General features: G+C 32.3%; 2 protein-coding genes across 2 annotated transcripts; one reads left to right on the forward strand and one right to left on the reverse strand.

Annotated features, from left to right (window-relative positions):
- Positions 1 to 502: 502 nt before the first annotated feature.
- LOC148205147 (uncharacterized) lies at positions 503 to 1,466 on the reverse strand. Its single transcript, XM_088103351.1, has 5 exons — positions 1,417 to 1,466; positions 1,235 to 1,342; positions 1,085 to 1,160; positions 792 to 887; positions 503 to 716 (listed from the first exon to the last, which is right to left on the reverse strand). Exons 1-5 carry the CDS (start codon positions 1,464 to 1,466, stop codon positions 609 to 611), a joined length of 438 nt encoding a protein of 145 aa, XP_087959477.1. The 3' UTR covers positions 503 to 608.
- A 3,586-nt stretch (positions 1,467 to 5,052) lies between these two features.
- Positions 5,053 to 5,475, forward strand: LOC148205148 (uncharacterized). The gene has a single exon (XM_088103356.1). The coding sequence runs from the start codon at positions 5,053 to 5,055 to the stop codon at positions 5,473 to 5,475; it is 423 nt and encodes a 140-aa protein (XP_087959482.1).
- Positions 5,476 to 14,578: the final 9,103 nt, after the last annotated feature.

The following is a 14,578-nucleotide window of genomic DNA, read 5'->3' on the forward strand; positions in this document are numbered from 1 at the left end:
GCCCCTTGTTAGCCCTGGTTAGAAATGAACACTAGTGGAAAAATGACTTTTTATAACGTACAAAAATGATCTTTTATATCGTAGTTATTGGGGATATAGTTCTGGGCGATATAGTAAGTGTGCGCATTTTATAACGTAACAAAAATTTACGTTATAATATGTTAAACATATTATAACGTAGTTTCTGAAGTACGTTATAATATGCGCAGTTTATTATAACAAATTTTTCATTTGTCCGTTATAATAGGTGGAAGATATTATAACGTAGAAAATTTTGTACCTTATAATATGTTATATATTATTACGTATATATTATTGTACGTTATAATATGTGATCAACGTACCATATCATACATTGCTTAGTACGTTATAATAAATGTCTTTTTTTAAAAAATGATTATTAAATTTGACATCCAATGAAATTATAATAATATTCCTGTATTATCATCTCATCCAATCCATTTATAATAAATATAGCTTTAAATAAACAAATTTATTGAAACTAACAAAATAGAATTCATTTCAAATATTAAATAGTCTAATATTTAATACATCATTTATACATGAAACTATATATTAAATCCAAATATTACATTAATGTACATACACTATTTAAGTGTAGCCAAGTTTCTACTAACACTTAAAATAAAAGAAGCCCAGTTCCTTCTAATGTCTTCCATGTCTGCAGCTTCCATGGGAGATGAATCATTAAAGATCTACAAATAAAATAATAGAGTTAAAACAATATTGTAACGAATAGTTGGATAAGTATTTAGTTAGTATTTTAATACCTTATTCCATGATTCAATAATGTTTGTACAAATAATGGTATGCATGTGTTTCATTACATAATACCCACACTCATAGCTGCCCAATTGACGTCGACACTGCAAATTAAATACAAATAATGAAGACTCATTCAAATCAAAGACACAAAATATCAGATTATACTCTAGCTAGCCTTTGCACCATGTAGCTCTGTATATTTTGCTAAACCAAATTTCACAAAACCAACAACACAACCAATTCCTCATAAAAATAACAATCACAAAACACAAAACAAAGGAAGGTGAACTTCTCTTACATTAGGTGTGATTATTTGCATCTTCTTTCTAGAAATAGATGGAACACCCCGCAACCTTGAATGAGCTTCCAAAGACCTATACAAAAGTTTGACATCCATCACATCATAATAATAATATAGGAAGGAATCAAAATAAAAAGGAAAACTTACGCCTCTAATATATTTTTGATGGACAATGTGTTAGCTTTCTTATGCAAGGAACATAAGAGAACTACAAGAGAACGATCAGTAACAATAACTAGCAATTGCCAATGACCCCTACAAGTTAGAATAATATTAATTAAAAGAAACTTTTAAACTACTCATGAAAAATTAAAAAATTATGTACTTACTTATGCAAGTAAGGTGCTAAATAGACCTCTTTACCAGCTTTTTCAAACATTTCTATCAAGTACTTTTGCACCTCCTCTGATTTATTTCCTACAGTTTGAATTATAACATATCAAGAAATCCATAGATAGTAGCATTCCTTCTCTCGATGCAGAGGTGATGCAAATACCTTCAATATCAACAAATAATGTTCACATCTCCTCTTTTATAAACAAATAGATTTTATTTTTATCTAACCAAATATAAAAATATTACATTTTACCTTATTTTTTAATTTTTCGTGAAAATCAATTTTATAGTTTAACTATCTTTTTACGTTAAGAGGTTTAAAGATTATATTCTTGTTTCTTACTATTTAAATATTAAATTTGTTTTATGGTGAACATTTTTATTCTACAAATACATGGATAATACATCACAAATCATTATTTTTTTTCTATAGAAAGGTGTAATAATTTGTATAAAAGAATATTTTGTTCGGAACTAAATGGTTAAAATATATTCTCCGCATTTCCTCCTATTTATAATATAAAAATATTTTTTTTAATATAAAGATATTATAAAGTGAAATCAATCAATTTGTCTAGAATTTTTGGTATACTTGTATTATAATTCAATGTCAATTCCTTATCTTTATATTTTGTTGTTGTGATTTCCATCTATAATTATTGTATATATATGTTATGCATGTTTATATATACGGGACTAGACATTTCATAGGTAGTAGTGAGGATTGACAACAAACTTATGAAGTTGTAAATAAGAATAGACGTATATATATATATATATATATATATATATATATATATATATATATATATATATATATATATATATATATATATATATATATATATATATATATATATATATATATATATATATATATATATTTATATTTATATTTATATGCTCATGTATTCGATATTGCCTCCTTGTTAATAAGAAATGTTCTTATTAAAAAAAATATTTGAAATTTTAAAGGATTGTGAATATGTAGCATATAAATTTACATTTTTGTACCGAATATTATTATTTAGTAATGACATCATTTCGGTCATTACAAAATGTCTTTGATTTGCTCACAAAATTTGCATCTTCTAAAGTAAACCATATGCTCTAATTTTGAAGATGTGATGATCATCCCTATCAATTGCTTTCATCTTTAAGCAAGTTCTTTTTTGTCACCAATTGTACTCCTCTAGAGTCATCCTAATATATCGTTGAAAATTTTCATATTAGCAAACCAATGTCTTGTTTGTATTTAGAACAACTTTCCATCAAGGAATTCTTTAATAATCTATTTTTCCTAATTTGTTACCTCTATATTTATGAGTCTTGATAGGTGGTCTGTTACATGATTCTCACAACCTTTCTTATCTTTAATTACTAAATAAAATTCTTGCAATAGTAGAATTCATGTCAGAATAACATATCCTAACCTTTCTTTACCTCCATCATCCGTTTTGTTTTTTTGTTTCTCTTATATTTTCCGTTTCTCCTTTTCTTTCTCCCTATATATGTATCTTCTTCTTTGTATGCAACAACAATATTCACATAATACACATAGTTCTTTTCTCGTTCCTTTGTTTCCCTTCTTATTCTTTTTCCTATTCATACCCACTACTCTTTGTTTCTTCATCATGTACAAGAACATGTATGTTTGTAGGTTTGCTTGTGAATGCAATACAGTAACCACCTCCATCGCAACTTTTCTATGATGGTATCAGAGCTCTTCTTTTGGTGACCTCTATTGCACCACTTCTGATCACTCTTTTCCTTTCTTTTGTTTTCTTATAAATATTTCCCTTTTTCTTGCATTACGACTGATGAATGATAACGGTTGATTTTACCGTTATCTGTGATGTAATTTTGATACTAAATCAATTCTCTTTAATTGTGAAGCTTGTTTAAACTCTTTTTTTAGTTGAATTTTATGAATGAGTTAGTTGAAGTTATACTTAATGATTTTATCACTAATTCCCTCAATTTTGTAGGTTATTAGTACGTTTTGGAAGAAGAGCAAAGTATCAAGGAATTGGAACCTAGAAAGGACAGCAAAAGCACTAGAAAAGAAGGCTGCAGAAAGCTCAAGGACGCCTGGTTGCCCTTTTCTGGGGCCATGGGCGCTGGTTGCCCTCCTTAGGGGCCCTCAACACTAGTTGCCACGCAATCACGCCTGGTTGCCCTCTTCAGGGGCCCTCAGCGCTAGTGGTCACGTAAGCACGCCTACTTGCCCTCTTCTAGGGCGCTCAACGGAGAAATTCACGCAACGACGCCTGGTTTCCCTTCTCTGGGGCGCAAAGCGCCAGTCAGCTACACCACAAGATGCCTGGTTGCCCTCAGCCAAGGCACTAAGCGCCACTCTTCGCACAGTTTTTCCTGCTTTCCCCTAGTTAGGGGGCTAAGTGTTGGCAACATTGGCCCATATGGAATTTTGGATCTATTTAAATGTCTCTACACATTAGGGTTCGTATCTTTTGACAGTTGAAGCACAAAAACCCTATTTTCGACCCTTTGGAGGTAGATTGGGCATGCGGGAGCTTTCCTTTTCTCTTTCTAGGGTTTCCATCTCATTTTGATTCTTCCATTGTAAACCAAGGTTCTCCATGACAATGGAGAGCTAAATTCATTTGTTGTTGGGGAAGATGTAACCTCTAAACTTCATGTATTTGAATATGTTTTGAATATTTTATGCTTCTTTCATTGAATGTTAGTGATTTTCTCATATTCTTAATGCTTGTTATGTTTTTGGCCATTCATAGCTTGATGATTGGATTTCTTTGTTATTGGGAAATACTTAGGAGCCATGATCTGGAGGATTTCACCTAAAGGAAATATTATCTAGGGATAGAAATAGGATGTTTAGTTGTCTTAAGCTTCTTTTCTTAATGCAGAATTGGTTATTAGGGTTTCAAGGGATTGTTGTCTAATAATCAAGGCTAGGCTTTTTACGCCAAGGGATTGGGTTCTAAGTAATTTTGTAAGTGACATTAGCATTCCAATGAAGAAGAGGAGTTCTAATATGCATGAAAGTGAAGTAGGTGAAATCTAACCCCAAGAACATCATCATCTCATATCATCTCAATATCATTCATTCATTCATTCTTGTTTTAGCTACAAAAGATCAAATTTACATTCAAGTTATTATGTTTACTTTTATTGCATTTTAATTTCAATCATTGGAATCAGTCTTTAGTCTTTTAATTAGTTAAGGTATTATACGATTGTTTAGTGACACGAGTTTCATGGGAAACGATACTTGGTCTTACCATTTTATATTACTTGATACGATTTGGTACACTTGCCAATGAGATAACAAGTTTTTGGCGTCGTTGCTAGGAACTCATGGTAACACTATACTTTTGTGTGATTCTTAACTAGTTTAGACTTTATTTTTTTTACTGTTTTTAATTTTTGTTTTTATATTCTTTTGGGGCTAATTGGGTGCTCTAGTGTGGTGTTCTTTAGTGTATGTAGGAAAAAATTCATACTAGGAGCACAAGATCATCTGAACCTCTTCTTATAAGTCTGGAAGTAGAAGAAGAAGGCATAAAAGGATTTCTAGAGAACTTTTTCCCCCTCCTGAGATTCTTGAACAACCTTTTACTCAAGTAACTGATCAGGAAATAGAAGACATGACAGATAATCAAAACGGTAGCGACAGAGGTATTGGTCGAGTAAGAGGCACTCTGGAGGATTATTCAACATTCATTGGACCTCTCCACTTCAATAGCATTGCTAGGCCGCAGGTTAATGCCGCAAACATAGAGATGAAACCTGCCCTCATCCATTTGGTGCAAAGCAATCAATTCAATGGCCTAGCTCATGAGAATCCGTATGAACATATGATCACCTTCATAGAGATTTGCAATACCGTGAAGATTCATGATGTACCAGATGAGGTCATCAACCTCAGTTTGTTTCCTTTCTCTCTGGGTGGCAATACCAAGATGTGGCTAAATTCATTCCCAGAAAATAGCTTCATTGTTTGGGAAGATGTGGTAGCCAAGTTTTTGAACAAGTACTTCCCTCAGTCTAAGAAAAACAAAGGGAAGTAGGAAATATCTTCTTTCCAGCAGGGCATGGATGAGACTTTAGGCCAAGCATGGGATAGATTCAAAGGCCTATTGCGGAAGACTCCTACTCATGGATTTGATGAACCTCCAGTGATCATTCTATTTCTTGAAGGACTCAAATCCCAGACTAAATCGATGTTGGATGCCTCAACTGGAGGTAACATTAGATGGAAGACTCCAGATGAAGCTCATGAGTTGATAGAGAATATGGCTTCAAATGATAATGAGACACAAAATGAAAGAGCTCAGCTCCAACAAAAAGAAGTTCTTCAACTACAATCTCAAGATGCTCTATTACCTCAGAATAAGATAATGACTCAGCAACTTGAAGCCTTAATGAATAAAGTCTCTCAGCTACCTAAAGAACTTCAAAATGTCTCTCAAGCTCAACATCAGGGTTGTAAGCTATGTGGCAAAGATCATGCAAATGGTTAGTGTGTCATTCATGCCAATGCTCAAGAAGAAGTGCATTATATGGGTAATCAGGGCTGCCAAGGTAAACATAACCATGGGTGGAAACCTCACCTAAGCATGGGTCAAGGGCAAGTTGGGCCATTTAATAGACCATCACATCAACAATATCAACCACAGTCCTCCTTATCTGATAGGACCGCAAAGCTAGAGGACACACTTCAACAATTCATGCAAGTGTCCATCTCTAATCATAAAAGCACAGAAGCTGCCATTAGAAATTTAGAGATACAGGTTGGTCAACTAGCTAAGAAGTTGAAGGAAAAGTCTGAGAAGAATTTTGGGGCTAATACTAAAGTTAACCCTAAAGAGGAATGTAATGCCATTATGATTATAAGTGGCGAGATGTTAGCTGAGAGAGAAATTGAGAGAAAATAGAAGAAAGTTTGTGAGAAGGAAAAGATGAGTGGAGAGAAAAATGAAGAGAGAAAAGAAGAGGCTGAGAAAAAGAAAGAAGGTGAGAATGATGAGGGGGAGAAAAAGAAAGAAGAAGAGGATGAGAGAAAAAAAGGAAAAACAATTGAGAAACCCCTTCCTTACCTAAAAATTTATTCAAGGAAGGAAAAAGAAAAGTAATTTGGGCGTTTCATGGACATCTTCAAGAAATTGGAGATTATTATGCCCTTGACTGAAGCATTGCAACAAATCCCTGCTTATGCAAAATACTTAAAGCAGTTCCTCAGTAAAAAGAAAAATTATTTAGATGAGGGGACAATTGAAGTACAAGGTAATTGTAGTGCCATTATGCAGAAGATTTTTCCTCCTAAATTCAAAGATCCGGGAAGTTTCACTATCCCTTGCACCACTGGGAATCATGATATGGGAAAGTGTTAACACTCAGCAAGTGTACCGAATCATATCAAGTAATAATAAAATGGTAAGACCAAGTATCGTTTCCCAAAGGACTCACGGCCTAGACAGTTATGTGATTACTCAACTAATTAAGACTCTAAAGAACAAATTTTGGAGTTTTTGAATGCAAATGCAATAAAATAAACATGAATGCAATTTGATCAATTGAGGCTAAACACAAGAATGAATGGATGAAGTTGATGATATTGTTGTTGGGTTTAGATTTCACCTAATTTACTCTCATGCATATATGAATTCATCTTCTTCATTAATGTTAATGCCACTTTCTAATTTACCTTAAACCTGATGTCTCGGTGAAGAAAGCATACTCCTAATTACTAGTTCATAATGTCTTGTCTCCCTAGCAATTAATCATGCATTACATTCGCACATTAATCATGCATTACATTCGCACAGAAGCTTAAAAGCAACCGATCATCCTATTCCTATGTCTAGGTAATATTGCTTCCAGGAGAATTTCCCCGTATGTGTCCATATCGACAAAATCAAAGATCATGCAATTGAATGAGTTAAACAAAGCATGCATAGAGTATAGAGGAAAAACCCTAACAATTAATGAAGTAAAGCATATATAATCAAGAATCAATTCAATACATGAGAGTTTAAGTAGTTACATCTTTCCCAACAACAAATAAGGTTTAGTTCCCCATTATCATGGAGAAACTAGATGAACAATGGAATGAAAGAATGGAAGAGATAGAAAAACCCTAGAAAGAGAAGAGGAAAGATGTCACATCCCCAAACACTACAAGAAAAAATAGAATTAAATACAGCCAAAATCCGTATATAAGGTCCAAAATCCGTATATAACACTTGGTTACATACGACTTATATACGGACAAAAATCCGTATATAAAACTGTCGTAGATAAATTATATACGAATATATCTGTATATAACTTATATACGCATTTTTCCGTATATAATTTACGTACAGAAAAATCCGTATGTAATTTACATACGGAAAAATCCGTATATAAATCCGTATGTAACATTTTTTACAGAAAAAAAAAATTATTCAGCACTTACACATACATTAATCACAAACTTGTAATATACATATAACTAGTAATCACAATAACTTTTTTTCAACACCATATCAAACATTTCACATTTAAAAGAGATATATATTACATAAAAATCATTATCAAAATAAGTTTACAAAATGTCTAATATATTCATAAATAGATTGTATTGCTCCTAAGATGCAAAACAATATAAATTTTACAATTCATAAGATGTCAAACAACATAGAATGACAGGTGTAAAGTTTCCTAATATGCAATCAATAAGTTTTACAATTCATAAGATGTCAAACAACATAGAATGACAAGTCTAGAGTTTCCTAATAATCAATCACTAAGGATTTTCTTCATCTGGGCGTTGATCTTGTTGCACTCCATCACCATGATAACAACTTCACCACATATTGCTTTTTCCCTTCTCCTTATTAGATTGTGTTGAGAGTGGAGGAGGTGGGTCAGAACCACTAGATGCCATGTCCTGACAAAAATAAATGCAATTGGATGGTCATACATAAAGTTGACAAACTCTATTAAACAATTAAGATGGTCAAAACATTGAAGAACATTAAGATGAATTTAAAAAAACTGATAACATTATAAAAGGTTTTTTACATTGTGTTAGGATAAGAAGAATGAAACCAAGATTAATGCACAGTAACCTAATCTACTAGAATGTGATTTAAATGTTGTTGGAGGCCCTTCTATACAACAATATGTAAATAAATACAATTGCAATCTGCACAAAGGTATTTTGATTACTTGGTGGTATGAGTCCTTTGTTTAGGTATCAGTTTGCATGTTAAGAGGGAGTGGGACATGATAGGAAATGTAGGAGGGAAATAGAAAGGTATTATAAAATATAAAAGGTTAAATATAAACCATGTAAAAAATTTCTAATTAAAACATCTCTCAACCAAACTCTTAATCTTTAAATCTTATATATCTTTTACATTGAAATAAAAGTTGTAAAATAATTTTAAAGATTAAGGGAATAGATAGAACTTGTAAAATTAAAATTAAAATTTGATATAGTGAATGTGAATTAGAAATGAACTTAACACATGGTTTGGATTGAGCATGATAAAAGAAAAAAAAAATAAGATTAATGTATCAAAAGTTTAATGAGTGTGACTTTTCATTTTCTAAATTTTAAAGAGGCAAGTGAGTATAACTTTTCATTTTTCTAAATTTTAATGAGTTTTGGAAGTTTAATTACCTGTCGCAAGATCCAAATAGGGTTAACATTGACGAGATACTCCTAATATTTTGAGAAAATAGGTTAGAAAACTTTCTATTTCCCTCCTATATGTTTCCTATCATAATGGGTAAGGCAATTTTTGACAGTATGTAAGGCAATTTTTGACTTAGTACAACATATCAATTTAATGCCATTATCTACTATGTTAAAAAGGATTAGAGAATTGGAGTTTCATCCAACAATAATAACATTGTAGTTATTATTGGAGAATGCAATTAGACTTTATGATCATTATATATATATATATATATATATATATATATATATATATATATATATATATATATATATATATATAAACCAAGAATATAGATTGAGCTCTCGAATTCCCAATTTGAAGTATGCAAGCTCCAACTTATTACAAACAGACTATACTAAACCTGATTTAGAAGACAAAAAATGTAGTAGGATTATAAATTGTGTGGTCAAATCATGGATTTGGTAGCAAGATTAGAAGTTGCATGTGAGTAAGATGTTCTAAACTAAACAATAAATGACATAAACATATTTGCATTGTTCCAAACAGGTTCATAACTAATAAGTGGTTATAATAAAAAAAAACTTAACAGGACCATTAATGCAAACAGAGCAATCCAAATATCAGATGATTCATGCACTTGCAATATTTGAAAGCAACCAGAAAAGGCATAAATTAAATTTAAAGTAATCTTCAAAAGCTTTATTCTTGAAATTTTTCACAACTTACAAGAGAATATGGTCTTAGAAATCAGGATGAGGTATATGGTATCTAACACATAATTTTGTTGAAACTTTCCTATCTGGCCTTCCTAGCTCTACTGCATAAGATGGTCCTCCTGCTTGAAACCAACTGAATGTTCATTTTCTGTTCAGCTAATTGTACAAGGAATAAAATGTCAAACATTATTTTCCACATAACCAAAAAAGAACTATTAAGACAAATCAAAGAAAATATCATACTCTATGGATTATGCAGGGATCCTAATCTTCCTAAAATACCTGTCTAATTCAATCCCAAAAGTAACAATAATTGCCCTCTTAAATCTCCCGTTCTTCCTTTATACAATGTAATAAACTCTTCTTGCTATGTCTCTGGTGACCTTTATATAGTATTGTTACTTATTGTATAGACAAATGCTATACTAGGATTGAACTTACTTTACAACCGATACAATTTATGAATTTTGATTAGAAGTTGTATTGCAAAAGATATAGCTTATTATAATTACCAGAGTTATGGCATCCCTAGTTGTATTGCAACATATGATTGGTACAGGTTGTAGTGCTAACCTACAGTATAGCAATCCAATAGCATTCTTTCAATTTTATTAAAGAAAAAGGCTTCAAAATTACATTTAAAGCTTCATTATCAAAACTTACATGAAACTTTGATCTGTTTGTAGAAGTTCAAGTATTCCCCTAAAACACCTAATGGATAGTAGTAGATAGGCAGTTAGATACACTTATACTTGAAATGGACTAAAGAAAATAAGGCACAGATATCAAGTAAGGCTGAAAAAGGTAAACAACCTATAGATATTATGATAAAAATATAAGACTCAACTTATTGTAAATAATAAGTTATATTATTAACCAAAGAAAAAAATATTGTTAGTCAAAACACAATGATAACAATGACAGTAGATTATTATGAACTAACATCTATTTTTATGAACTAACATCTATTTTTATGAACTAACATCTATTAAAAAAAAGTTGTTCTTATTATTATGAACTAACATCTATTTTTATGTATTAACCAGGACTTTGTCACCTATGGTATATTTTATTAAGATATTATGTTTAACTTAAAATTTGAATTATGTTGTGAATTACATGAGATGTGTTATTTGATGGAGAATTAATTTGCGCATTTAAACTCTTTCAAAATGCCAAAAACCAATGCATTCTACCTCATAATACATTGGATTGGATTGAAATGAACTTTACAATTAAGGTGTAAAATCAACAGAAGATCAAATCACAAAAACTAATAAATTGGTGAAAGAAACAGGTTTAATGACAGGCTTAGAATTTTTTCGGAATGAGATTGTGGAAGTTACTATAATCGATGGCTGGGCAAATAATCCTACCATAATTCCTTGAAACAAATATCTCTTAATAAGTAAATAAATTAAGTTCAAATAAATCAAATAGAGAATTGAATTCTTCATGTTAACAAAACTGTCGAAGAAAGTGAATTATTTAATGCTATACAATACTACCTCAATCTCATGGAGAACAAATTAATATCCTTATCAAGTGTATCAAGAAGTATAAAAATAAATGTTACTTGGAGTAAGCCATCTAACACAGAGTACACGACTAACAGAGAAAATAATATGCAAGGAGTAAGCCTTATACCAACTAAGGAAACAAAACGTGAGGCTGGAGTTCTTAGTTCAAAATTAAGAGCCTTACTGTGTAGGGAATTTGGATGCATAGAGGCTGGTAGCCTACATCCAGGAGCTCATTTTCCCACATGGAGGCCTTTGAGTGTGCTTCCAAGTACTTCTCAAGCAAATTAAATGAAACCTACAGCAGAAAAATAAGTTGAAAGGATTAATAAGTTATTCTTGTGTTTACTGCTATATGTAATGATATCAAAAAGGTCCCTTGCTTACCCAGGATTTCAGTTACAGAACACTATGATAGAAATTGGTTCACGTAAAACTATTCTTAACCATCTATGTAATGATATCAAACAGCTAAGATTAATTTTCTCTTGATACCCCGTAAATGTCCATAATAGGAACATTCTCTTGCCATACCATGGCATGGTTTACTATCCATAAAGCCAAAGGCAAATCTCCAGCAACTTATGTTAACATAGTAAAGCTTAACTAACATAATTACTTTTACCATATAAATAAAATCTAAGCACCATTCCATACCTCCACTGTAGTTTAACTCCTGTTACCGTTCTTTTTCTTATTAGTCAGTTTCAATCACCACAAGTGTTATTTAAATAATTATTAATAAGTTTCTTTTTAATTTCTCAACCAGTAACAACAGTATCATTCAAAGCCGGAATTGTCCAAACAAAAAACAAAAACAAATTAAAAAGCCGAGAAACGACTATGAAGAAGATGAACACGCGAACTAACCTTTTGCAGTTTGGCTCTACTCTCGTGATCAATCTTCGATCTAGGAGCTTTGGAGGCCATTGCGGAAATCAAAATGCAAGCACGAAAAGTATCTGTTTTTTAGTGCAACAAAAGCTTTAAATCTTGGGCGATTAACAAGAGGAAATAAATGTAGAAAAAAGAAATTCGTGCAAAATAGCTTTGCGGGGAAGAAATAGAACCTTATCGCGCGAGGAATTGCATAAATCGAAAATGGATGAGAGAAAAAGAGGATTAGGGTTTTTGCAATTCAAAAATTTAGCTCAATCAGAATTAAACATTACTTACCAATTAACCACGGTACCAAGGCCGCACAATGATGGTTCGAATGACGGAAAATTAGGGTTTCAATGCGCGACCTACGAAAGCTCAACGAAAGAGAATCGAGGCTCCATTGAAGGGGAAGGAGGGCTGGACGAGAGAGAACCACGACCAGAACACTGATTTAGGAAGGGTTGAAGTGAAAGAGAAAGAAGAATAGGTTTGGTGGTGGGATTGAAGGAGGCTGAGTGGCTCGACCCTTTTTCCAAACAAGAAATGGTTGCAGCGCGAGTGAGGAAAAAAAGAAAGAGTTGACGACTTTTTCTATATGCATTCTAAAATAACTTAATTTTATTTATTTATTAATTAATTATAAATCCGTATATAAAATCCGTATATAACAAATTCGTATATAATATCTGTATATAACGAATCCGTATATAATATCCGTATGTAACATTTTTATTATATATGGATTCAAATCCGTATATAATAATCAGTATATAAAACGCAATTTTCTTGTAGTGAAATCTACCCCCAAGGGGTGAAAAGTGTGTTTCTGTGCTCAAGCCATAAAAGATACAAACCCTAAGACGTCCAGGTCTTTAAATAGGGAAGAAAAATAACAGAAAACGGGTCCAGGCCCAAAACGGATAATAAAAATAGCAGAAAACTGGCCCAAAACACGCGTCGCCGACGCTTAGCGCCAAAATGACACTCTACGGTAGGTGCGGCACTCAAATGACGCTCAGTGGTGGCGCTCAGGCGCGAAATAGAAGAAAACTGGCAATAAAAATGGCGCTCAGCGCCCCTTTTCCGCTCACCGCAACTTTTCTGCACTCTGGTTGACTTTTCTGCACTCTGGATGACTTTTCTGCATTTTGGTTGACTCTTCTACATTTTAGTTGATTTTTTTGCATTCCAACCATTCGGTACTTTAACTCTTCTTTCAAATCATTCAATTAACCTACAAAATCAAGGGAATCTAGCACAAAACCATTACATTCACCTTCAACTCTCTTATTCACAAAACTAAAGCAAAAACATGTGTTCAAGCAAGCTTATAAGTCAAAAAGGGTATTTTTAATATCAAAATTAAGTATAAAAGTAACGGTTTCTCAACCGTTATCACAACCCCAAACTTGAAACTTTGCTTGTCGTCAAGCAAAACAAAACCTGGCTTAAATAAAGTAATGATACTACAATGGTCTAGCACACTAAAAAGCATTTTTCTCTTAGGACAAGTAAATCACTCATGAATGCTCATCATAGAAAGATTAGTCAAGATATAATGATGCTTTAGCCAATCAAGCTTCAACTATGGTGCTCACATAATCACGACATACATAACAAATGCAAACCTCAGGAATAATCAACAACCAAGCAAGAATGTTATCATAGAGCGAATGGAACTATTCCTCACCAAAGATAGTGTTTTACTCAAGCACTCAAAAGTGTTTCACTCAATCACTCAAAAGCGTTTCACTCAAACTCAAAGGTGTATAGTGAGATGACACTCTTACACTCTACCATCACAATGTCACATGAATCAACTTTGCCTTTCATTTAACCACATATCAAACACATTCACAAGCAAGTTATCATCACAAAGACTTTTCAAGGCTTGTATTGAGGTTGGGTTAAGAAGAAAATTGGTTTTTCTAGACAACAAAATTCCTTGAGTTAAGAGAGTGCATAATTCATTTATTCACATTAACAATAATCTCTCTTTCTCCTTTTATGTGAGAAACCAAATCTTCAACTTATTCCCAACTTTCCTTTCATTGAGCTCAACATTTTCTTTTCTTTCTTTTCTTTTTCTTTTGCTTTTTGCTTTTGCTCACTTGAACCATTCTCCATTACCACAAAACATACTCTACTTAACTCAAGGTAAGAATTTTTAAAAGGGTTTTTCCACTTTTCAAATTTAGGCTCAAGGTGCAAAGGTTAGAGAAAACATTGATCTTTATTGGGTTCACCTATAAACATTGGCTCTAAGGAAGAAGAAAAACATGGCCTTGATCATTTGTAACAAGCAAGCAAGTGGTTCAATCATAGAAAATTAGGCAAAATCAATCATGCTTCCAAAGCAAT

Source organism: Vigna umbellata, chromosome 1, assembly GCF_029865625.1.
Source record: "Vigna umbellata cultivar VRB3 chromosome 1, Vumbellata_1.0, whole genome shotgun sequence".
Lineage (NCBI taxonomy): Eukaryota > Viridiplantae > Streptophyta > Magnoliopsida > Fabales > Fabaceae > Vigna > Vigna umbellata.

Bases quoted from the DNA above. Each gene is read 5' to 3' on its own strand.
- LOC148205147 (XM_088103351.1), bottom strand. From the start codon at position 1,466: ATGTTTGAAAAAGCTGGTAAAGAGGTCTATTTAGCACCTTACTTGCAT. The intron at 888-1,084 runs GTAAGAGAAGTT...TTTAATTTGCAG, and splicing joins TGCAAATAATCACACCTAAT to TGTCGACGTCAATTGGGCAG. The intron at 717-791 runs GTATTAAAATAC...TTTTATTTGTAG, and splicing joins TTATTGAATCATGGAATAAG to ATCTTTAATGATTCATCTCC.
- LOC148205148 (XM_088103356.1), top strand. From the start codon at position 5,053: ATGACAGATAATCAAAACGGTAGCGACAGAGGTATTGGTCGAGTAAGA.